We start from the raw sequence: 26,543 nt of genomic DNA, 5'->3' as shown, positions 1-26,543 counted from the left end.
AAGTACAGAATACTTTTATACAAAATGCTTCTTTCTGTTACGCTCCAGAGACTGTGCTAGACAAAAAGATAAGTATGAAATAAAATAAGTATAGCATGTAAAAAAAGAAGTCACGTACGTAGACACAAGTGTTCAGTATGTACATATATACAATGTTCAATGCAGAATAGAAGTAACTGAGTTACCATACAATATACTATGCAATATACTAATATACAATATACTATATAGTGCAAAGCAGAAATGGGATGAGGTACAATTTAGGTACAATTTACAGTAAGGTGTACTGAGGTATGGGTTGTAGTGCAAATTCTTTGCCAATAAATATAAAGTGTGTCTAGGTGTTCTAAAGTGTGGAGAGTGGGTGCTGCAGTGTGTTGTTTGTTTAAAGTGAGTGTGTGGATGTGTGTGCTGTGAGTGCATTTGATGGTTGTTGCATAGTGTTATTGTTCGTTGAGCATCCTGATGGCCTGGGGATAGAAGCTTCTTCTGAGTCTCTCTGTACTGGCCATGAGACTCCGGTATCGCTTGCCTGACTGCAGCAGTTCAAATAGGCAGTTGTTTGGGTGGCTGGAGTCCTTGATAATTCTCTTTGCCTTACCCCTGCACCGCTTGTTGTAAATGTTCTGGAGAGTGGGAAGCCCCCCTCCAATTGTGCGCTCGGCTGAACGTGCCACTCTCTGTAGTCTGCTACGGTCTTGTGCGGTGCTATTCCCAAACCAGGAGGTGATATTGCCAGTCAGGATGCTCTCTATTGTACATGAGTAGAAGTTCTTAAGGATCTTCTGACTGACTTGGAACTTCCTTAGGCGCCTGAGGAAGTAGAGGCGTTGCCGTGCCTTCTTCACAACACTGTTAATGTGTGTGGTCCATGTCAAGTCCTCGGATATGTGGACTCCGAGGTACTTAAAACTGTTCACTCTCTCAACCGGTGCCCCGTCGATGCTGAGGGGGCTGTAGTCCCTGACCCCCGACCTCCTAAAGTCCACAACCATCTCCTTTGTTTTGCTGACGTTCAGGGAGAGGCTGTTCTCTTGGCACCATCCCGCCAGGACCTTGACCTCTTCCAGGTAGGCCCTCTCGTCGTTGGCAGAGATCAGGCCCACCACTACTGTGTCGTCAGCAAATTTGATGATTGTGTTGTTGCTCCGCTGAGCCACACAGTCATGTGTGTACAGGGAGTAGAGGAGGGGACTCAGAACACAGCCCTGGGGGGCCCCTATGTTGAGGGTGATGGATGAGGAGGTGCAGTTGCCTGCTCTCACCACCTGGGGTCTGCCCGTCAGGAAGTCCAAGACCCACTGGCAGAGGTCATAGTTCAAGCCCAGGTCCCTGAGCTTGGCTATGAGTTTGGAGGGGACTATGGTATTGAATGCTGAGCTGTAGTCGATGAACAGCATTCTCACATAGTTCCCCTGCCTCTTGTCCAGGTGTGATGCTGCTGTGTGCAGCACATGGGCTATGGCGTCCTCCGTGGACCTGTTGGGGCGGTATGCAAATTGCAGGGGGTCCAGGTTGATGGGGCGCGAGGCACAGATGTAGCCCTTCACTAGCTTCTCAAAGCACTTCATGGCCATGGAGGTGAGGGCTACAGGGCGGTAGTCGCCCCCCCTCACCCTCCCACCCATCTTGTCTTACGACTCGCAGACTAAAGGCATAATGTGGTGAGGGGAGCAGTGTGTAAGGCTGTGTGTGTCTGTGTGGTGAGGGCAGCAGTGTGTAACGCTGTGTGTGTCTGTGTGGTGAGGGGAGCAGTGTGTAACACTGTGTGTGTCTGTGTGTCTCAGGATCATGTCCCGGCCGCAGGGAGAGCTGCTCCGCCCCTCCAGCACCGTCAGCGAGGCCTCCACCGCCGTCACCTCCTCTACTGTGGACACCACCTCCAAGGTCTGTGTGTGTGTGTGTGTGTGTGTGTGTGTGTGTGTGTGTGTGTGTGTGTGTGTGTGTGTGTGTGTGGTGTGTGTGTGTGTGTGTGTGTGTGTGTGTGTGTGTGTGTGTGTGTGTGTGGTGGGGGGGGGGGGTCTGCTTAGTGTTTACTAGGGATTACTGTGTGGCTGTGTGTGCGTGTGTGGGGGGGGGGTGATTAGTGTTTACCTTGGATGACTTTGTGACTCTGTTCGTGTGTGGGTGATTAGTGTTTACTAGTGTGTGTGTGTGTGTGTGTGTGTGTGTGTGTGTGTGTGTGTGTGTGTGTGTGTGTGTGTGTGTGTGTGTGTGTGTGTGTGTGGTGTGTGTGTGTGTGTGTGTGTGTGTGTGTGTGTGTGTGTGTGTGTGTGTGTGTGTGTGTGTGTGTGTGTGTGTGTGTGTGTGTGTTTACTAGAGATGTACTGATATTGATAACTGGTCTCTGATGTATTTTGGGTAAAATAGGCCGTTGGCATTGGGGGAATTTCCACAACACTAAAATCCGGTACTGAGAGATGTGTGTAACATGTGATGAATCAAAGCAAAGAGTTTGATTTGCGGCATTTTTGGCACATGATAAATCACTCTAATGGAGAAACGAGGATTATATCTCAGCCATTTTCTCTCTGATGATCGCAAACGAATGGTTTCAATTAGGGGTGGACGGTATGGTCTAAAATTTATATCACGGTATAATTTGAAGCATAGACGGTAACGGTATATATCACGGTATCATCGTTTTTGATAAAAATTTTTTTTTTTATTTTATATAATTTTTTTCTTTTTTTATAAAATATATATATTATATAATTAGACTTGTACTGGTATTATCTGCGAGACATCGCCACCACGCAACAAGCTCCACTGTCTGTGTACTACGGCCAGGATTCTCCGGAGCTGCACCTGGACCTATACTCTAGTAGCCTCGAGCAGAGCTACGGCCAGGATTCTCCGGCGCTGCACCTGGACCCTATTGTATTGGTATTATAACGTTAGCAAGCCCTCAGCTCGAATACGCATCGAATCAGTGTTATAAGACATTGATATCATGAGCTATCTGTAGCTACTGCATATATAACGTTAATACAACGCCTCAGTGAATTATTTAGTTCAATGGGACATTTCGTTTTGAACGGTGAACTAATTTGCATTAACGTGAGCTAACAGGTAGCATACACGTCTCTAGTACTAGACTTTGTGGAGCGTTTGTTGATGTCAGGAGCTATCGGTAGCTGGCCGACTAGATACCGTTCGGTTAGACAATGCCCCATCATGTATTAAACTAAAAGTGAATAGTTGACTGGGTCATTTAGTAACGGTAGCTAAGCTAACGTTAGCTCAGGGAGACGCCGACAGCTCCCGTGTCCCGTCCCACTAGACTACTAGACCCGTGTTTACATGCGTGCGGTAGGGGCTGGCACGCCCACTGCGCGAAGCCTCCTAAATAACTTTTTCCAGTTCGCACATATCTATTATCTATGACTAATTCTATCTATTTTTAGGGGCAAATGCGAGTGAAATAGTCGCGCTGTGGTTACATGATGTCATTGCTATTTTAGAGCTGCACTACCGGTTACACGGTATACTCAAAATCCATACCGTAGAGCAAATTCATACCGTTTATACCGTATACCGTTTATACCGTCCACCCCTAGTTTCAATTCTCTAGACCGTTTCAAACAACATAGACGTTCTAAATGGGCCCAGGTTCATTTCCTGTCGCAGTGCTGAGCTTAGGCTCAAGCTGTTCCCCAGCAGACCTGTCTCAAAACCCTGCCCTCTTTTCTTGATCCTCCAATCACAGCTGTCGCTTACCTCTGACTTCCTCGTACAAAGTTTGTACGAGGAAGTCAGAGGTAAGCGACAGCTGTGATTGGAGGATCAAGAAAAGGGGCAGGGTTTGAGACAGGTCTGTTCACAGTAAAGGTAATGAATCAGACTGGTACTCAATCTGGCCAATGATTACAGTTAAGTTTGGTGTCGGTAGTGAAGAGGTGATGTTGGTGCATCCCTTGGTGTTTAGTCATTCATTTCAAACATATGAATGGTTTTATTTCATAATGCTATACATCCATGTTGAAAAGCTCAGTGGTTGCCCCATACACTGACACCAGGCACACAACACACAATGGCTGAAAGGCTCGGGACACGAGGTTGATATCAGCCAATTAAGGAAACAGATGATTATGTGGCCTTGATGTCAGAAGCCTGATTCGGAATTTGTCCAGGAACGTTGGGGAACCCCCTACTCTTTGCAATAGGGAGGTGTAGTAGTTACGTCATTGCCGTTTTTCGTGTTCCACCCTCTGTCCAACGCAATGTATTTGCCCATTGCCCATTTCTAAATCGTTTCGTTTAAAACAAATAAAGCATTAACATTTGCATGGTGTACCTTTCTGTGCTTATTCATCCACAATTTATAGCTCAACATGAAAATATTCGCAATTAATCATAAAAAAAAATCGCCAAATTTTATTTCAACCAAAAATGCTTAAAGGGGAACTATCTTATAAATGGCCTTTTTGAGTGTTTAGCATTGTTTCCTAGCTATGTGAACTTATATTAATATGATCTATGTCTCAAAATTCTCATATTGGTGCATTCTTCCAATTCTCCTCTCACAATATTCACCCTCACTGAACTGAGTCATCTGAAAATGTGCGCGATATGTGATGTCATAAAGACACTGCTGCATGTTAATGTTGAGATACAAGATGAGCTGCACACAGTGGCACCTGCACCTGCGTCCCAGGCTCAAAACGTCTCGAGATCTTGAGGTAGAAAAATGCTGTTTTTGAGGACTTGATTAGAAATACAAAACAATGAATAAAAAAAATATATATATTACAGAGGTGTTCCATAGACTCACAGGAATTGTGTAAAAGTGCCCAAATAGTGAAAGAAATAGTAAAATAGTTCCCCTTTAAACAATAATGTTAGTGATAGAACAATGAGGGAACAATTCTTTTGCAAAAATGGAAAGCTTTTCAATTTCCATGCGGCAGAATTGTTACAATAGCCGATAATCCATTTTCCCAATGATAAATCCCTATACGGGTGTAACAACCAGTGACGTCAGACTACACTTCCCTATAGACACCCTGGGTCTGCCCTTTAACAACCAGTGACGTCAGACTACACCTCCCTATAGACACCCTGGGTCTGCCCTTTAACAACCAGTGACGTCAGACTACACCTCCCTATAGACACCCTGGGTCTGCCCTTTAACAACCAGTGACGTCAGACTACACCTCCCTATAGACACCCTGGGTCTGCCCTTTAACAACCAGTGACGTCAGACTACACCTCCCTATAGACACCCTGGGTCTGCCCTTTAACAACCAGTGACGTCAGACTACACCTCCCTATAGACACCCTGGGTCTGCCCTTTAACAACCAGTGACGTCAGACTACACCTCCCTATAGACACCCTGGGTCTGCCCTTTAACAACCAGTGACGTCAGACTACACCTCCCTATAGACACCCTGGGTCTGCCCTTTAACAACCAGTGACGTCAGACTACACCTCCCTATAGACACCCTGGGTCTGCCCTTTAACAACCAGTGACGTCAGACTACACCTCCCTATAGACACCCTGGGTCTGCCCTTTAACAACCAGTGACGTCAGACTACACCTCCCTATAGACACCCTGGGTCTGCCCTTTAACAACCAGTGACGTCAGACTACACCTCCCTATAGACACCCTGGGTCTGCCCTTTAACAACCAGTGACGTCAGACTACACCTCCCTATAGACACCCTGGGTCTGCCCTTTAACAACCAGTGACGTCAGACTACACCTCCCTATAGACACCCTGGGTCTGCCCTTTAACAACCAGTGACGTCAGACTACACCTCCCTATAGACACCCTGGGTCTGCCCTTTAACAACCAGTGACGTCAGACTACACCTCCCTATAGACACCCTGGGTCTGCCCTTTAACAACCAGTGACGTCAGACTACACCTCCCTATAGACACCCTGGGTCTGCCCTTTAACAACCAGTGACGTCAGACTACACCTCCCTATAGACACCCTGGGTCTGCCCTTTAACAACCAGTGACGTCAGACTACACCTCCCTATAGACACCCTGGGTCTGCCCTTTAACAACCAGTGACGTCAGACTACACCTCCCTATAGACACCCTGGGTCTGCCCTTTAACAACCAGTGACGTCAGACTACACCTCCCTATAGACACCCTGGGTCTGCCCTTTAACAACCAAATGCTGCACTGTGACCAGTAGATGTTAAATTTTTTTTTTTAAGATTTTTTTTTTATCGTTTATCGCTTTTATCTACTGGGCAGTCCAGTAGAGAGAGAGAGAGGAGGAATGGGAGACAGAGTGGGGGGAAGACAATCGGCAAATAGCGACAGGTTTTGGAATCGAACCCGGGTCGGCCGTGCCGCGGCTGAGCGCGCTATGTGGTTCGCCACTGGGGCGCCCCGATGTTCAATATTTTAAGGATGGAAACTCATATCAAAAACATTTATATGACCAAACAGCATTTCTATGGCCCATCCAACGGGGATCATTCCCCCTAGCCCCCCTCCCACCTGTGGTCTACTGGTAGCACCGGTTGGAACAGGTTTTCTGCTGATTCATCCGGTCCATAGATGATGAAGATGATAAATGGGTTTGGGGTCCGTTGCGGATGGCCTGTTCTTCCAGACCCAGAACATGACTGAGCCGTGACGAAGACAGGGGCCATAATTGGGGAGAGAAGAGGGCAGGGGACGGGGGACGGGGGGGCATGAGGGCAGGGGACGGGGGACGGGGGGGCAGGGGACGGGGGACGGGGGGGGCAGGAGAGAAGAGGGCAGGGGACGGGGGACGGGGGGGCATGAAGAGGGCAGGGGACGGGGGACGGGGGGGCATGAAGAGGGCAGGGGACGGGGGACGGGGGGGCATTCCAGTTTAATTAAGACTTGGTTTAAAGCCAGACAGGTGGATAGGATGTAATTACTTTGGACCGTTCCTTGTCTGTCGTGCAAAATGGGGGCTACCTGTATTAGTATGGCTGAGTTTAAATCCTCATTCAACTCCAAACCACACATCAGACCAAACGTGTGACACACACACACACGCGCGTGCACATGCACACGCACACACATGCACACGCACGCACATGCACACGCACACGCACACACTCACAGCTCCATAGCGACATTAAAACCTCATCCAACCGAGCAACAGGTGCCGCCCTGAGAATAAGATCGAGTGTGTGTCATCGGGCGAGGGCCCCCAGATGATAAGACATCCATCACAATGCCCACGTTCCGGTTCCCCCCCAATACCCCCCCCCCCCCCCCCCCGGTACCGCCCGCAGGTCTCACAGCGCCTCGTCCCCGAACGGGATGAAAGTAAGGCCATACATCGCCCCGGCAACGAAGAAACTTTAACAAAAGAGTCGCTTCTGAGAAGGATGACTCACAGATCTCCTCTGTGCCCGTGCCACTGTTATGAAGGAAATAACCCATATTTACACTAACTGTATTGTTTCAGAGAGAGAGACATCTTTTCCATCTGTCCCCGAGTCTCTGAGAGCTCAAGTTCACCGACTGTCGCAGCTTGAATATTTACAGCAACAGCCTCTTTCACCTCAGGCGGCTGAAGACATTGGACAGGACATGGGGTCACAGAGGCACAACCCAGAGCATCCCGACTGGGTGCATCACCTCCTGCTAGGGCTGGGCGATATGGCCTAAACATTTTATTTCAGATTTATTTATTTTTAATCCGATGTCCGATTTTAATCGATTTTTTTCTCTTGAAAACTAGAAACGCCTAGGAAATCATTCAAATAACCTTTGTTTTTATTTGAAAGCAAGATGAATTTGACTATTGGGATTGAAGTGCAAACCTAACTTTCACCAATCTTCATTTAAAAAAAATTCAATAATAATATATATATATAAAAGGTTACTATTGATCAAACAAAGATGTATGTCCCTATTGGGATTAATAGTGCAATAATTGCTTTTTCACCAAACTTCACTTAAAACAAATAAAACGTGCCTCTTGATCATCAAACAAGAATGAATTTCCCTATTGGGATTAATAAAGTGCAAATCTACCTTTCACCAAACATCACTTTTTGTCAAATAAAAGGTGACGACATGACAATGGAGCTGAAATCTGACTAATTCTGGATTTAGTGGCACTCAACGTTGCTCCTTCTTTTGGGGACTTGTGAAAGTCAAAGTAATTAATGCAATACTGGATGTTGAGACTGTTGCCAATTTTCACTCGAGTGTCGGATGAGATTTGATTCGCCTTTCATGTGTCCTCGACTAACACCTGAAAATTCCAATGGAGCAGAAAATGGCTGCTGTCTGCTTTTGTTATCGTTCACTTCTCCAGGCCCGCCCCTGCATTGTAGCTGCTGCACCCCCACGTGTCCTCTGAAGGATTTTGGCGTTGGGATGCTGTGAAAGCTGTACTGTATTGTACCCATTCTGCAATCTGTTAATACAATTTTCAATCAAAGCTTTCTATGGTTATGGAAAACCAGGGGGAAATCATGGAATTAAAAAAAGAAAATTATATTTAATGGAAAATCATGAACATTAAAAAGGTTTTGGAAATGTGTGTATTTATTTATTTCATTTATTTATTTGCAACCGGTGAAGAGTTAAATTATAAACTTGGCTACTGGTGCTGAACAATTACCTGAATAATAACCCTAATCACAAATTATCCTGGTTTTATAAATCTCTGTCTAGCCAAAACGACTACCTACTGTGACAAATCAGCACTTCAGCAACATGTTAACACTGTATGACCATATTCCATTCCATATTGGTCATGGAGATTAAGCTTTATGTTACGGAATTACCATAAGTAATGTATGTCATGGAATTGGATTAGCAAAAGGGTGTAGGAAGTCAGTATGTGTGACAGGTGGTGACTTCGAGTGGATTTAATCGATACATCTTGTCAAATTGTGTTTCCCACATGCAATCATACCAGAAGGACCTCTTTAAATCTAGTGCTCACCAGAGATGCGCTTATTAGCTCTCAGGAAATAACGAATTCAGCATGGGTGGAAAGAAGAATCGACCAAGATCAAATGGACCTGATTTAATGGACTAAGAAAGGACAGGCCCTTTGTGACTTCACACCCGGAGGCACAAAGTCTACTAAAAAGGTTATTAACGTCAGTAACGTCACAACAAGCCACTCCCTCGGGCTCGTCTCCAGTCATGTCAGATATGGAACACTATTGGAACTAGCAGCAGGGACTCAAAATAGACCGTAGCGAGACACAGACACACTCACTCACACACACAGATAAGACTCCAACGTGACGGTGCCGGGCCTGTCATGTGTCCCTGCGTCATCATGCTTGGCCAACCAGCCCCCTCCTAATTAGCAAGTGGGTTTCCTGTGCGCCAGAGCCGCTGCTAGTTCTGACTAAATACATGTAGCCGTCACATTCTCTGGCAGCCCAGAGAGAGTGTGTTGACGTGGGAATGATGGAGGCAATGAGGTGTGTGTGTGTGGTGTCAGGGGAGTGTTCTTTGATCTGGGGTTTTGGGAAATTGAATAACACACACACACACACACACACACACACACACACACACACACACTGTGTGATTGATTGAGTTGTGTGTTTGTGTATGGTTTAGTGTGTATAGTTCCTGTATGTGCATATCATTCACAGCCTCTATCTACCTGTGTGTGTGTGTGTGTGTGTGTGTGTGTGTGTGTATGTAAATGATAAATGGCTGCTTTTTTATATAGCGCTTTTATCCAAAGCGCTTTACAATTCTCACACATTCACTCACACATTCACACACTGACGGCAGAGGCAACAATGCAAGGTGCCAACCTGCTCATCGGGAGCAATTAGGGGATAAGTGTCTTGCTCAAGGACACATCGACACGCTCCCCGGGAGGAGCGGGAATCGAACCGGGAACCTCCGGATTGCCAGACGACTGCTCTACCTCCCGAGCCACTGTGTCTGTGTGTCTAACGGATGATAGATTGATGCCTGTCCCTCAGCAGCTCTCCTGCCATGTGTTTCTCACCAGAGGGCAGGTCTATAACTCCTTGTTACCAAACCTAATGGACCTCAGCCTGCAGGTTAAGTACAACTAAAGTCCATCCTCGCTTCGTTACGCAGGTTCGGTGTCAACTTAAGAACAATGAGTTATAGGCCTGCTAGTAAACACTACAGCACTGTGCTGCTCTAGGTCCTTCCAGGCTAGAGGCTCCAGTCTAGTTTCAAGTTTCTTTAATAGTTGTCATACAGAAGTACAGAATACTTTTATACTAAATGCTTCTTTCTGTTACGCTCCAGAGACTGTGCTAGACAAAAGATAAGTATGAAATAAAATAGTATAGCATGTAATAATAGAAGTAAAAATAGAAGTCACGTACGTAGACACAGTGTTCAGTATATACATATGTACAATGTTCGATGCAGAATAGAAGTAACTGAGTTACCATACAATATACTATGCAATACTAATATACAATACTATATAGTGCAAAGCAGAAATGGGATGAGGTACAATTTAGGTACAATTTACAGTAAGGTGTAGTGAGGTATGGGTTGTAGTGCAAATCCTTTATCAATAAATATAAAGTGTGTTTAGGTGTTCTAAAATGTGGAGAGTGGGTGCTGCAGTGTGTTGTTTGTTTAAAGTGAGTGTGTGCGTGTGGATGTGTGTGTTGTGAGTGCATTTGATGGTTAATAATAATAATAATTAATTTAATTTATATAGCGCTTCTCAATAACCCGAAGTCGCTGACAGTAGTCGGGAGCAGGAGTACAAACAAAGAAACGAAAGCAAAGAAACAAAAACAAAAACAAAAACAACAAAGAAACAAAAACAAACGGAACATGAGACCATGGGGGGAACAGGGGAGACAGCCTGATAGCACAAAAAAGACTGGAGACAGACATCAATCAGGTTGGAGGGGAGGGGGGGGTTTAACCTGTTCCACCCCACGGGGACGGTACCGACCCCTTTTTGACATTATTATCATATATTAATATTTTTATGAGTGATGCAATAAATTAACGTTTTTAAAATCAAACGTTTTCAAGTATTATTATCACTACTATGTCACAAATACATGTAGAATGTAAAACGTTAGGTTGGCAATAGTTTAGCAATAGGTTAAAAGTGAGTTTATATCATTTTAAGTTTTTATTTTTCACTCGCGTTTTTGACCCGGAAGCGGAAATGAAAATGTTGAACGATCGGAATTGGAATCTTTTTGCGGCCATTTTGAAGAGGACCTCGCCAGCTATCTGCCAGCAGCGGAATTTCTCCAATCTACACTTCCTGTGGTCCGCTATGGCGTTTCAAAGTTCAGCGTTCTGAATGAATCATATCAATAATTGTTATGATTCGCGATAATAAGCTACAAAAGGTAACGTTTTTGACAAATATTGAAACGCAGTCAGTTTCTCCACACTATTGTAATCATGTAGGAAGAATTAGATCTGAAATTAGTTACAAAATGGTTACACTGTGGGGGAAATAAAAAAGTACAGTCGATTACATTAAATATCTGTATATGTTATTATGCACGCCTGGTGATACTATATCCAAATTGAACTCGGCCATTTGAAAGATACTATATGTATATATATATAAATGTGTGAATTGGCTATAATAAGGTAATGTATAAGCATATATTCTATATTCTATAATAATATTTCAAATTGCATTGGTCCGGATGGGAGAATTCAGTACTGTATATACAAAACCTTCAATTTGATCATCTTCCCTTTATTAATTTCCTTAGATCTTTTGTACACATGATCTCAAGAGGGTACTGAATGAGCTCAGTGGCAGTTTTTTTAAGTTTGGTCATTATTATCATGGTTTTATTCACTGTCAAAGATGAAAAGAAAAATCATAATTCATATTTTCCTTTGTTTCATCAGAATTTAAGCAAGCCTAGTAATAGACACAATATTTCTGACACTGAGAATACATTCATTGAGGTCCATAGATGTTCCTAGATACCAAGAATATGCAAATAGCCCTTGTAGAAGTGGAGCAATATTCCATTTACCTAGGTATACATTTTATGCAGATTTCACCTGGGGTGGAACAGGTTTTTTAAGGGTGGGGGGGGGGGGGGGGGGGGGGGTTGAAGGCAAGGGAGAACAGGTGGGTTTTGAGGCGAGCTTTGAAGGTGGAGAGTGTAGGGGAGTCTCTGATGGACTGGGGGAGGGAGTTCCAGAGTCGGGGTGCAGTACGAGAGAAGGCCCGATCTCTGAAGTTTTAAAGCTTGGATGTCGGGACAGTGAGGGAGGCAGTGGAGGAGGACCGGAGGGAACAGGTGGGGCGGTAGGGAAGAAGGAGATCAGTCAGGTAGGGGGGGGCCAGGCTGTGGAGGGCTTTGAAGGTGAGGAGTAGTGTTTTAAAGTTAATGCTGTGTTTGATCGGGAGCCAGTGGAGGGAGTGGAGGACAGGAGTGATGTGTTCGCGGGACCGGGTGTTAGTGAGGAGGCGGGCGGCTGAGTTTTGGACCATTTGCAGTTTATGGAGGGAGCGGGAGGTGATACCAGTGAGGAGGGAGTTGCAGTAGTCCAGGCGGGAGGAGATGAAGTTGTTGCATAGTGTTATTGTTCGTTGAGCAACCTGATGGCCTGGGGATAGAAGCTTCTTCTGAGTCTTTCTGTGCTTGCCATGAGACTCCGGTATTGCTGGCCTGACCGCAGCAGTTCAAAGAAGCAGTTGTTTGGGTGGCTGGAGTCCTTGATAATTCTCTTTGCCTTACCCCTGCACCGCTTGTTGTAAATGTTCTGGAGAGTGGGAAGCCCCCCTCCAATTGTGCGTTCGGCTGAACGTGCCACTCTCTGTAGTCTGCTACGGTCTTGTGCGGTGCTATTCCCAAACCAGGAGGTGATATTGCCAGTCAGGATGCTCTCTATTGTACATGAGTAGACGTTCTTAAGGATCTTCTGACTGACTTGGAACTTCCTTAGGCGCCTGAGGAAGTAGAGGTGTTGTCGTGCCTTCTTCACAACACTGTCAATGTGTGTGGTCCATGTCAAGTCCTCGGATATGTGGGCTCCGAGGTACTAGGGGGTTCCAGAGGGGACCCTATGGACTAGTTTAAAGGAACACACCAACCTTTTGGGAAATTTGCTTATTTGCCATCTACCCTGGAGTTAGACAAGCAGATACATACCCTTTTATTCTCCGTGCATGCATTAGGCTTAGGGAACATCCACACCGTTAACCTAGCTTAGCGTCATTCACTGGAAGTAGGTGTGCCAGTGTAGCCTAGTTCCCAACAGTCACGAAATACACTCCAAATACAACTCCAAAACGTTCCTGTAAAACATGTTGTGACCTGTGTATTTACCACGTGGAGAAAAAAAGCCCTGTTGTTTTTTGAAAAAAGGGGGTTTTGAGGTAATGAAATCACTGCGCCCAGGCAGCAGTGGTTTGGCAAAAAAAATCAGAGTATATAATCTGCTTAGAAACTAAAATGTCAAATTTTTTCTTTTTTATTTCTCCATGTGGTAAATACACAGGTCACAACATGTTTCCAGGACAGTTTGAGTTGTATTTGGAGTGTATTTCGTGACTGTTGGGAACTAGGCTACACTGGCACACCTTACTTCCAGTGAATGACGCTAAGCTAGGCTAACGGTGCGGCTGTTCCCTAAGCCTAATGCATGCACAGAGAAGAAAAGGGTATGTATCTGCTTGTCTAACTCCAGGGTAGGTGGCAAATAAGCTAATTTCCCAAAAAGTTGGCGCGTGTTCCTTTAATGTCATTCACTAAAGGTCAGATGAATAATATTAGAGAATGGATCATAGGTTTCACTGTCTCCAGCTCCAGTTTAGTTTAGACAGTTATGGAATTATGATTTGAGTGTTTAGTTGAGGTGTTTGTTGCTCCAGGGCCCTCGCTCCAGCGGCAGAGTGCACAGCTTTGGGAAGAGAGACCAGTCCATCAAGAGGAACCCCAACGTCCCTGTGGTGGTGCGAGGATGGCTCTACAAACAGGTGAGTACATATACTGTATACTAACAGGTAGGGGTGGGAATCGCGAGAGACCTCACGATACGATACTATCACGATACTAAATATATATATTAGGGCTGACCCCTATTAATCGATTAGTCGACTAATCGGTCGAAAGGAGCCGTAGTCGACTGGCCAACCTCTTAGTCGAATATAATAAAAAAATATAAAAAAATATATAATTTTTTATTAAAATTTTTTGTATCATTCTTTCCAAAAGAAAAGAGGCCTAGAAGCGTGGCTAACGCTAATGGCACGCATACAGGAGGCTAACTGCCTACGAAAACAGGCACAGAGGCACTGAAAGAGGATTTCACCCATCTAATGAACACACTAGACTAGACAAATATCAAGATGTATCCATCAGTGGACCAATTGCATGCTTTTGCAGAGGACAAGAAGCCTTTTTTATTTTTATGAATAATTCAATATCGATACTTGGCATCCCTGTATCGATACAGTATCGCCACACAAAGTATCGCGATACTACTACGTATCGATTTCCCCCCCCACCCCTACTAACAGGTCAGTACATATAGTGTATACTCACAGGTCAGTACATATACTGTGTATACTAACAGGTCAGTACATATAGTGTATACTCACAGGTCAGTACATGTACTGTATACAAACAGGTCAGTACATATAGTGTATACTCACAGGTCAGTACATGTACTGTATACAAACAGGTCAGTACATATAGTGTATACTCACAGGTCAGTACATATAGTGTATACTCACAGGTCAGTACATATAGTGTATACTCACAGGTCAGTACATATAGTGTATACTCACAGGTCAGTACATGTACTGTATACAAACAGGTCAGTACATATAGTGTATACTCACAGGTCAGTACATATAGTGTATACTCACAGGTCAGTACATATAGTGTATACTCACAGGTCAGTACATATAGTGTATACTCACAGGTCAGTACATATAGTGTATACTCACAGGTCAGTACATATAGTGTATACTCACAGGTCAGTACATGTACTGTATACAAACAGGTCAGTACATATAGTGTATACTCACAGGTCAGTACATATAGTGTATACTCACAGGTCAGTACATATAGTGTATACTCACAGGTCAGTACATATAGTGTATACTCACAGGTCAGTACATATACTGTATACTAACAGGTCAGTACATATAGTGTATACTAACAGGTCAGTACATATACTGTATAGTGTATACTCACAGGTCAGTACATATACTGTATACTAACAGGTCAGTACATATACTGTATACTAACAGGTCAGTACATATACTGTATACTCACAGGTCAGTACATATACTGTATACTCACAGGTCAGTACATATACTGTATACTAACAGGTCAGTACATATACTGTATACTAACAGGTCAGTACATATACTATATACAAACATATACAGGGTGACAAAGGAAAGGAGAGACTTGAATAAATGAGTGCAGAGACATAACAAATGCCATTTTGGAACAACATGAGAAGAAGAGGGTTCATTATTGGGGCACAGATGGCAGGAGCTTCAGGAGTGGGCTTTTCCAGGATGATAACACCCGCGTCATTGAATAGTTTGATGAGTATGGACATGATGTGAATCAAATGCTATGGCCTTTGCAGTCACCAGATCTCAACCCAGTTGAACACTTATGGGAGATTTTGAACCGATACTGTTAAGATCTCTCCTCCACCACCACCATCATCAAAACACAAAATGGGGGAATATCTTTTGGAATATTGGTGTTCCATCGCTCCAGTAGAGTTCTACTGAATCTATGCCAAGGTGCATTGAAGCTGTTCTGGTGACTCGTGGCCCAGCTGCCTAACTGCTACATTTTATGTAGTTTTTTCCTTTAGTTTGTCACCCAACTGTATATACAGGGATGCATGTCTGCAACAACATACACACACACTCACACAAATGGTGAAAAGGACAGCATTTATTATATACCACTTTACAACTTCATTAATTCATTCACACATTCACACACCGGTGGAGGCAATCATGCAAGGTGCCAACCTGCTCATCCGGAACAGTTAGGGGTTAAGTTTTAAGGGTCTCGCTCGAGTGTCTTGCTCAAGGACTCTTCGACGGGAACCTTCAGATTCATGCATCCATCCTCGTGCAAGAGACACACGAGCACACAACGCAGACATGCATGCAACACACACAAACATGTCTGCAACACACACCCACACACTCGCTCTCTCTCTCTACATCTCAAGTGACATTCTATAATGACACCCACAGTGACACCTCGTTGGTCGACGAGAACACCGGTACCTTACCTACTGATGTGACTGACATTATATCGGGGCTCATTAGAATGTCTGCGTTTCACACCATCTGTAATGATTACCACGTCCAACAACACCCTGGAGCCCAGGGATACTCTGCTGCGAAACCTTCATTACTGGCCCAGTTTTCCCTTCTTACGCAACCGAAAGCACAGTGCTTGTTAGATGCAAGCTATTATTGGCTACTAGCCTTTTATTTGAAGTTCTATGATAAATAGCTGCAAGTTGGCAGCTTGGAATACTTATTGCTGTCAGAAAATAGCATGTGAAGAGAGAGGGCTTGCGTATTAGTACAACGCCCGCACGCACACGTGCACACACACACACACACCTGTTGGCATGGACGCGACTTACACAAACACGCCTCTATGTACACACATGTACCACACACGAACGCATGCATCTTTAGCCGAGGAACAGATTGAAAAATATGGAGCGTTTGAAGTATGTTCCCTCTCTTTCTCTGCTCTGTTGCTTCAAACCCAGCGAGGGTCCAGAGTGAGAAGCTAACAGACGAATGTGAGGTTAGAAGAGCTGTGACAGGTGTAGTGAGCCAGAGAACCAGTTCAAACTCTCTTCCTCCCTCTCTCCTTTTCTCACTCGCTCTCTCTTCATCTCTGTCTCACTTTGTTGTCCGTCGGTATCTCTCTTTATCTCCCTCTCTCTTTCCCCTCTCTCTCCTTCTCCCTCACACCCTCTCTTTTTCTTTCTCTCTGTACCTTGTCTCTCCTCTCTTCCCATCTCTCCCACACCATCTTCCCTCTCTCTCTCTCTCTCTCTCTCTCTCTCTCTCTCTCTCTCTCTCTCTCTCTCTCTCTCTCTCCCATCATTTAGGACAGCTCTGGGATGCGTCTTTGGAAGAGGAAGTGGTTCGTCTTGGCTGATTACTGTCTGTTCTACTATAAAGGTGAGGCTCTGTGAGAGTCGACTTTCTCTCCCTTGTGTTGAGTCGACTCCCCCCGTTTTGATTGGCTGAAATGGATCACACGAGTCAAACCCGTTTGTGCTCTAATGACTTGGCACCCGAGAATACTCTGTTTAGAGCCTGTGATCATCGTAGAACACTTTGCTGTTTACACAACAGTCCTCTTCGCTCTCGTCACCCACGACTGCACCCCCAGCCACCCCCTCCGCAGTGAGGTTTGCTGACAACATCACTCTAGTGGGGACTTGAGGGCACACATAACGGGGAGGAGGTGCAACATCTGGTCAGGTGGTGTGTTCAGACAACAATCTGGTCCTGAACACCACTAACACCAAGGAGATCATTATGGACTTCAGGAGATCCAGGAAGACCACGCCTCCCCCTCCACGTAAATGGAGAGGAATGGTGTCTATGACGTAAAATTCCTTGGAATCCATGTAATAAAAGATCTCTCATAGTCCTGTAACGAACTCCCACCTGATGAAGAAAGTAAACGTGTACATTTATGTTTTCGTATGTTTTTTATTGTTTTTATTTTTAACTCTTATTGACTGCCAGCTATTAGCCTTATCCTGTAGTAGCTACTGCCACCGCTGTAAACGATGGGAGTCGCTCACCTTGTTTGCAGGGCTATAACTATCTATATATATATATATATATATATATATATTATAGCTATGGATGCAATACTATGGCCCATTTGACATCGAGTATCTATCGTTCAAGATGTGAAAAAGGAATATTTCTTCCATCCATACATTCCCGTTTTATACCGTGGTGAATATAAGTATGGTTTTAGACCGTTTAGGGTAATTCCTGGGAGGCTAGTTATAGGCCGCGACGCATATTATAATTAATCCATTGGCATTTCGTCCCTATACACTCTACAATAAAAAATTCAAATGCATATGATCGTATATTATGTTCCATCATGAATGCATGAAAGGGGGGGGGTCATTTCTGATTAATTGATTGTCAATAACGGCATTCGTTAGTACAACAGGATACGCTGATCAGGGCGATGGCTATGAAAACGAGGCACAATCAAGCTGAAATTGACGTTAAATTGCTCTTACCTGTGGCCGGTGAGATTCCAAAAAGAATATTCCAATTATTTGATTGCCATCTGGTAGATCGTATGTCCATTTGGGCCACGACCAAAACCCACCACAGCATAATGAATCGGGGGTCCAGAAAACGATTCAATGCGATCGGGTGAAGCCCTCGGTCCAGGCTACTAGAAAAGTCCGCCCGGAGGAATTTCATCGACACACAGAGATAGTCTCAAAGGGAGTGCAACATCGGCCGCATGCCACCAGGCGGCGGTATTGGACTTTTGCGATCTCAGACTCATTCCCTATGGTTACACAGCCTTCCTGGATGGATTATGAATGGAAATAGCGAATAAAAGAAATAACGATCAAATAACGAGTATACTCGTCGTTGGCGGGGAATGAGTTAATTGTGTTCTTTGTTTGTATTTATTGTTTTGTGTGGACCCCAGGAAGAGTAGCTGTTGCCATTTGTAACAGCTAATGGGGATCCAAGTAAACGTAAATTTAAACCATAGACTAGAGTGTCCTCTGCTACTGTGCCACAATGTGGTACGCCAGCTGCACTGCTGAGAACCAGAAGGACTCGTCCAGGTGGTAAAACACGGCACTGGAGATCGTGGGAACTGCGCTACAAAACCTGGACACAGTGTATGTTAGCCGTCTACACAAGAAGGCACAACAAGTAAAGACCCAGCACACCCAGGTCACAGTCTGTTTGTTCCGGTGCCATCAGGGAAGAGATACCAAGCCGTCAAAGCCTGAACTAACAGACTGAAGAACAGCTTCCTCGCTACAGAGCTGTAGCCCCACAATCTTAACCTTTATTTTATCTAGCTGCTCCTGCTTTGGATTACTGTCTTTATACTTTTGTGACTCGCCTTTCATTGACCGTTATGTACCTTATGTTAATTGTTTTTGTCTTGTTGTTGTTGCTGCTGTAGTTTACTGTTGTAAGTTGTCTTTGTATTGTGTTTTATGTTGCAGGACACCCTCGGAAATGTGATGCTACATCTATCCTGCTAATTAAAAAAATCCATGGCCACATAATACCAGATAGGCCCACCACAAAGAGATTTCCCAAACATATAGAATAACATAATACCAGATAGGCCCACCACAAAGAGATTTCCCAAACATATAGAATAACATAATACCAGATAGGCCCACCACAAAGAGATTTCCCAAACCTATAGAATAACATAATACCAGGGCGGCTAGGTGGTGTAGTGGTCTAAGGCACTCGCCACCAGTGTGGAGACGCTAGGATTCGCGTGTTCGAATCCAGCTCTCCACATTGTTTTTCAGTTTGGCTGGTCGTCCGCAGTAATACACATTGGCCGTATTACGGGGAGGGAAAACTGAAGGGTGGGGATCGAACGTTGTGAACAAGCGACTCCTACAAGTCGGTTGGTGCGCCTGCGCAGTAGAATCAGGAAGTGTCGGGGGCAGCGTGAGCCTCCCACGCGTTACTCCTCGACACTGAGAGGTCGAGCTGCGCAGGTGAAAAGATGCGACTGCTGTTACCTCAAGTACCGGAGGGGACTTGTGCTATGTATGACTTAGTCCACATTGCAGCCGGCTTGTGGGAGGCAAGAAACAGCGTTCGTGACAGGGGAGGGTTGAATTGGATGATACGAAATTGGGATGGGAGAAAATATAGAAAAATGGGAGAAAAAGTGGATCAAAAAAAAAAAGAATAACATAATACCAGATAGGCCCACCACAAAGAGATTTCCCAAACATATAGAATAACATAATACCAGATAGGCCCACCACAAAGAGATTTCCCAAACATATAGAATAACATAATACCAGATAGGCCCACCACAAAGAGATTTCCCAAACCTATAGAATAACATAATACCAGATAGGCCCACCACAAAGGGATTTCCCAAACCTATAGAATAACATAATACCAGATAGGCCCACCACAAAGGGATTTCCCAAACCTATAGAATAACATAATACCAGATAGGCCCACCACAAAGGGATTTCCCAAACCTATAGATGGGTTTCTCTCGTCTATGTCGGGCATGAAAGGAACGCATAAACTTCAAAACACTACTCCTCACCTTCAAAGCCCTCCAGAGCCTGCCCCCCCCCTACCTGACTGACCTCCTTCTCCCTTACCGCCCCACCCGTTCCCTCCGGTCCTCTTCCACTCTTTCCCTCACTGTCCCGTCATCCAAACTCAAAGGTTTTGGTGATCGGGCCTTCTCACGTGCTGCACCCCGACTCTGGAACACCCTCCCTCAGACCATCAGAGACTCTCCCTCACTCTCCACCTTCAAATCCCGTCTCAAAACCCCCCTGTTCTCTCTAGCATTTAACCTTCCCTACCCATAACCCCCCTCCTCCATCCTGTTGTTATTGTGGCTCTGTGTTCCTGTGTATTTCATATTGTTCCCTGTTTTCCCTGTGGTTCTATGTTTCTTTTGTTTCTTTGTTTTTCTTTTCTTTCTGCCTACTGTCAGCAACTTCGGGTTACTGAGAAGAGCTCTATAAATTCAATGAATTATTATTATTTATTATTATAATCCTGGTCAGAACAATGGGGCAGACTGCAATATAATTGTTAGCTATGCTAGCGATCTAAACAATCAATCCATGCCAACGCTAGATATGTAAATAATCACGTGAGTTAGTGGGTATTGCTGATTGGCTCGAACACGCTATGTTTATAAACAAGAAACCTGTAATAGAATAACATAATACCCCCCCCCCCCCCCCCCATGTCGTGGGATTAGAGAATGTTGCCATTCCTGTCCTGATGAAACATAATCTATTGTTGTCAAAGTGTGACCTGTGTGTATGTGTGTGTAGGCAGATCAAAAGAGCTGGCCTTCCATCTAAGGAATGTCTCCTACAAACCACCTTGAATTATTTTTAACCAATTACTACTTTAATCCACAGCACCTTATCACCTATCAGCCAAGCACTCCACTCCTCAAACACACACACACACCCCTTCTCAGTCTGTTGCTAACTTTTACAATGACGGGATCACTGCATATTCTCCACACATGCTCCACTCCTCAAACACACACGCACGCACACACACACACATACATGCACTTTCTCAGTCTGTTGCTAACTTTTACAATGACGGGATTGGTACATTGTCTACACACGCACGCACACACACACAGACACACACAGACACACACACATTCTATCGCTCTGTCACAATGTCCTGTGGAAAACAAATAGCCCAGCCTGTCTTATTTATAGAGGTGTCAAGCCATTAAGATAGGAGGACAACTTGGATGGCACTGTGTGTGTGTGTGTGTGTGTGTGTGTGTGTGTGTGTGTGTGTGTGTGCGTGTGTGTGTGTGAGAGATGCTGTGTGTGCTTGCACGCCCTTTTATCTGTGTGCCTGCGTGACTGTACATTTGTTTATATACCTGTGTGTGTGTATATATGTATGTGAGAGAGAGTCTGCATGCTTGTCCTTACATGTTGTGTATGTGTGCCTGTGAACATGTATGCATGTATGTGTCTGTGCACATTTCCGTGTGCGTGTGTGTGTGTGTGCGTGCGTGCGTGCTAGGTCTGACCCCTATTAGTCGAATAGTCGAATAATCGATCGAAAGGAGCCGTAGTCGACTGCCAACCTCTTAGTCGAATAAAAATAAAGATATTTTTAATAATTTTTTATATAATTTTTTTTATATTATCATTCTTTCCAAAAGAAAAGAGGCCTAGAAGTGTGGCTAACGCTAATGGCACGCATGCTATAGGCCATAGGTGTCAAACTCACGGCCCGCGGGCCAAATCCGGCCCGCCACGTCATTTGATGTGGCCCCCCAAGAGCTCAGGTAAAAAAAAAAAAAAAAATGTTTTTTTTTTTTTTTTTTTTTTTACATTAATATTGGGTTAAAAAATAGCAGTGTTAAAATAATTGTGGGTTAATGCGTTAATAAAGCTTTAACTTTGACAGCCTTAGTTATTACACATTCTTACACATACATGTATGTTGAACATCTGAGGTAACAAAGGAAAAAAGCCAAAAGCACTTACTCCTCAGACATTCTTTGACAATTTTACAGCCCAAAATACAAAAAAGATCCAGGCGGAACAGGTAACAAAGGGTTGAAGAAATATTGTCTGAACTGTCAGATGCAAACTGGCTGTGTGACATAACCGAGCATCTCGCTCAATTGAATAAGAAGCTGTAGGGACGCAAACAAGTCCCACCCAAAATTTGACCAATATAGTTGTGAACTGAGACAACCCTTATTTTGTTATTTTTGAGTACAGTTACAGTTGTGTGTTCATGCAGACACATAATAGCAATTTCATTACGAATTGAAAATGGGGGACCCTGATGTAAACAAGTCGAAAGTCTTTCTCTGGTCTGCATCCCCTTAACAATTGTGTGTATTGAGCTGTACTGTACTGTACCCATTCTGCAATCTGTTAATTAAAGTTAATTAAACTATCTTCCATTAGTTGGATGTATGGCCTCTGCAAGGTTGTGTGCAGCCATTTGTTTTTGTAACATCTGCTACATCTGTCCCACGTGTTCTTTGCAGCTCAGTTGTTAGTTCTGCCCCTCTTGACTGTGACAAAAAGGTTTTGAACAAACTTAATGTCATAGCTTGTATTTGATGATATTCTTCTTTGTTATTTACTTGAATGGTTTGATCATTGATTGGTGGAGTAATATGGGGTTCTGATAAACTAAAATTATTTGTTAAAATAACATAAGCTAACATATATTTTTACATTTATGCAAATTAATATCCAATATGTATAACTTGAATAAGTAATAAATACAGAAACACCATGTTTAACAATATGTAAATGTGTAGCTACATTTATTTTACATTACATTAACATTTATACGGTCTTTGGCCCTTTGAGGGCAACCATAATGCTGATGTGGCCCTCTGTGAAAATGAGTTTGACACCCCTGCTATAGGCTAACTGCCTAAGAAAACAGGCACAGAGGCACTGAAAGAGGATTTCACCCATCTAATGAACACACTAGACTAGACAAATATCAAGATGTATCCACCATCAGTGGACCAATTGCATGCTTTCGCAGAGGACAAGAAGCCTTCTGTCGACTCCTTCAGACATTAAGCACCCCCACAGCCCAAATGGAATAAAAAAAATTTAAAAAAAAAAATTTAAAAAGAATTATACTTTTTTTTTTTTATAGTCGACTATCGGCAAGTTTCGGCCAATCATAGTCGACTATCCAAATTCTTAGTCGGGGACAGCCCTAGCGTGTGCATTATGATGTCACGGTGCTGACTAACAGCAGAGGGTTCAGGTGAATGGCAGGTGACAGGCCGGTGGCAGCTGAGTCATGCCAGGTTTAGTGCTTTGGCATGAGGATACCACAGCTCTCCTTCACTGTTCTGGCACAGCACCCCTGTATGAATGACGGGTGTGTGGGTGTGGATCTGGATCTGTCTGTGTGTGTGTTTGGGTGCCAGGGGGGGGGCTGTAAGTATAATGATGGTGGTCGGTGGGGGGGGAATTAGTGAGTGATGAGTGATATTTACTCTCTCACCTCCCCACCCCTCTCTCTCCCCCTCTCTCTCCCCCTATCTCTCTCTCTCTCTCTCTCTCTCTCTCTCTCCAGACAGTAGGGAGGAGTCTGTCTTGGGCAGTATTCCTCTCCCCAGCTATGTCATCTTAGCCGTGGGGCCCGAGGACCACATCAGCCGCAAATATGCCTTCAAGGTACGACTCTTTATACATATCCTTTATGTTGTTACAACCGTGTTATTTGGTGTTATTATGGTGGCGTTAACACAACATCTAACATCTAATCATAGGTTTTCACTGACTAATCAATCGAATCAGTCCATTTTATTTGCCAAATACGTACATATGCCTCACCCATCCACGTGCAAACGAATGGAAAAATGCAGAATGACCCCTTTTTAGATCCGGTGTTTATAAAATACAAATTGTGGAAACTGCTGTGATGCCCGAGAAGTGCCTGTAATGTTCAATAGTTTAACTGATACAACTTGACCAAAAAAAAGAAAACAAGAAAAGATCAGTTATCAACAAAAAATATCTTGATTGACTACATTTACATATTTACATTTAGTCATTTAGCTGACGCTTTTATCCAAAGCGACTTACAAGTTCTGTAAATGGTGTTTCATATTCCTTGCGGTGTGTGTTGACAGCATCAATGGCAATATTGCATTGGTGCTGTGTGTGCGTGTGTGTGTGGGGTCCATGCAGGGTTGTGAGTGCAGCCAAGATTTAATAAGAACGCGGACGGACGGGGGGGGGGGGGGGGGGTAATATTATATTTCCAAATAGTTATCTGCTCAGAAATGAAGAAATCCCCCTTGCTGGTTGTAAATGATACAGTGGGGTTTTGAATGTTTTTCATTGGCCAGAAAGGCCAGAATCTCAGCACATGAGATGATAATTTTATTTTTTTATCAATCAATAACATTTTTATATTCAACCAAAACTGGAATTATAAGGTTAATAACGTTTTCCTGGTGATGTATCACGTTCATACTCTCTACGAGTGATTAGAATGGACTTAAAAGCAAATACACTGGCTCTCCACAGAACCTCAAACAATACCAGAGGGTTCTTATTCTCAAGGATTCAATTAGTAACTAGCGGTTACTGCTTTGTTTAGTTAAAAAAAAAATTGACTTAATGCTATTAACGCTCTGCTGAATATGCGTCTATCACTGGCTGAGGGATGTGTTATTTTAAAGTCATCACACCACGAGAGGACTTGTAAAATGACATCCCTTTTGAAATTATGTTGCCAATTGGTCCTCCATTGGTTTTGCACCTGATGAAGGTCTTATGGCCGAAAGCTATACTGCTCTTCAGCCTCCTGGACCCTTAGTGTATTCATTTGTCGTGAGTGCGGTTGATCCTTTCAAAAGAAGCGCTCCATGATTGTCTTTTAAGTCATTCCTAGTGAATGATTTGTTTTCAAGTATGCTTTACTGTGTTGTTAACTTGTTATCACAATTAATTCATTCGAAATTGTGAGCATAATTCCCCCGCCATAACAGTCATGGTCACAGATATTTACCGATTGATTAACAAGAGCTTTTCCATTCTCTCACATTTTCACAGATTTGTCAATTAAACTAACTAGTCCATCAGTTTATATAAAAAAAACGTGATTATTAATCGACAACTCCCCTTCGCCAGTGGAAATGGTCATTGAGGATAAAATCAGACGACAGGCTTGTTGTTTTCCAACTGCAACCAACGTTGCCAGACTCTCCCTCCCCCATCCCCCATCTACGGCACACCCAGCACCTGTTGTGGCTCAGCTATTACCATGTAGATCTGTCAGTGTCTTGGTAGGAATGGAATGAATCCTGCCACTGCTTTCATTCCCTCAGGGCTACAGCTCTTCTTCCGACATGTGTGTGTACACACACACACACACACACACACACACACACCTACACACACACACACATACACACACACCTACACACACACGCACGCACACACACACACCTACACACACACACACATACACACACACCTACACACACACACACACACACACACACACACACACACACACACACCTACACACACACGCACGCACGCACACACACACACACACACACACACACACACACACCTACACACACACCTACACACACACGCACACACACACACACACGCATATAGATGTAAACATACACTTGTGCAATTAATCAATGAAACAATAAACTCCTTTCTGTACAATTATACTATTATACTATTCTGTGTATTATAATAATGCATACACACTAGGGGTGTAAAGGTATCCGTACCGAACCGAACCGTTTCAGCGTCTACCGTACCGAACGGCTGTGTAGTGTACCGAACGAATACAACGGTATGTTAACCACTAACGACCGCCCACCGGGGGGGTGTTTTTTTCACAATCTAATATAATTATTATTATTATATTTTTTTTGTCTATTATTAAATTCAATATAGAATATTCGTTGACAGCCCTACAAGTAGTTACTACACACTACATCACTGAGTGGAACATGGAAAGCCAAACTTTCCCCCACTGTACCGAAAACCGTGGTTTTTGTGTACCGCTACACCCCTAATACACTCACACACACACACACGTCACACACACACACACACACACACACACACACACACACACACACACACACACACACACACACACACACGCTGTTGTCACTGAGTCAATGGGTCTGGTGTAGGTTTCACTCCATTGACTGTCCTACAAGCCATAGCTGGAAGCATGAAGTGCTCCGTAGACATTCATCCACCAGAGAGGTAACTGCACCTTGTTTAAACATAGAGGATAAGAGAAAACGGCAACAACAATTGTATTTCTTCAAGCAAGGTAACTTTGG

General features: G+C 44.0%; 1 protein-coding gene across 1 annotated transcript in view; it reads left to right on the top strand.

Moving 5' to 3' along the window:
- LOC311245466 (pleckstrin homology domain-containing family A member 7-like) overlaps window positions 1-26,543 on the top strand; it is a gene marked incomplete at its 5' end in the record, with an annotated part of 157,694 nt that overhangs the window by 44,734 nt on the left and 86,417 nt on the right. The window contains 4 exons of the mRNA XM_084335309.1: window positions 1,788-1,887; window positions 13,796-13,900; window positions 17,044-17,116; window positions 23,786-23,886. Of these exons, the coding sequence (XP_084191435.1) occupies window positions 1,788-1,887; window positions 13,796-13,900; window positions 17,044-17,116; window positions 23,786-23,886 (379 nt within the window). The remainder of the gene's footprint in view (window positions 1-1,787; window positions 1,888-13,795; window positions 13,901-17,043; window positions 17,117-23,785; window positions 23,887-26,543) is intronic.

Source organism: Notolepis coatsorum (assembly GCF_963971535.1).
Source record: "Notolepis coatsorum genome assembly, chromosome: 18".
NCBI lineage: Eukaryota > Metazoa > Chordata > Actinopteri > Aulopiformes > Paralepididae > Notolepis > Notolepis coatsorum.
The sequence above is the reverse complement of the archived record's forward strand: the minus strand, read 5'-3'. Positions and strand labels throughout refer to the sequence as shown.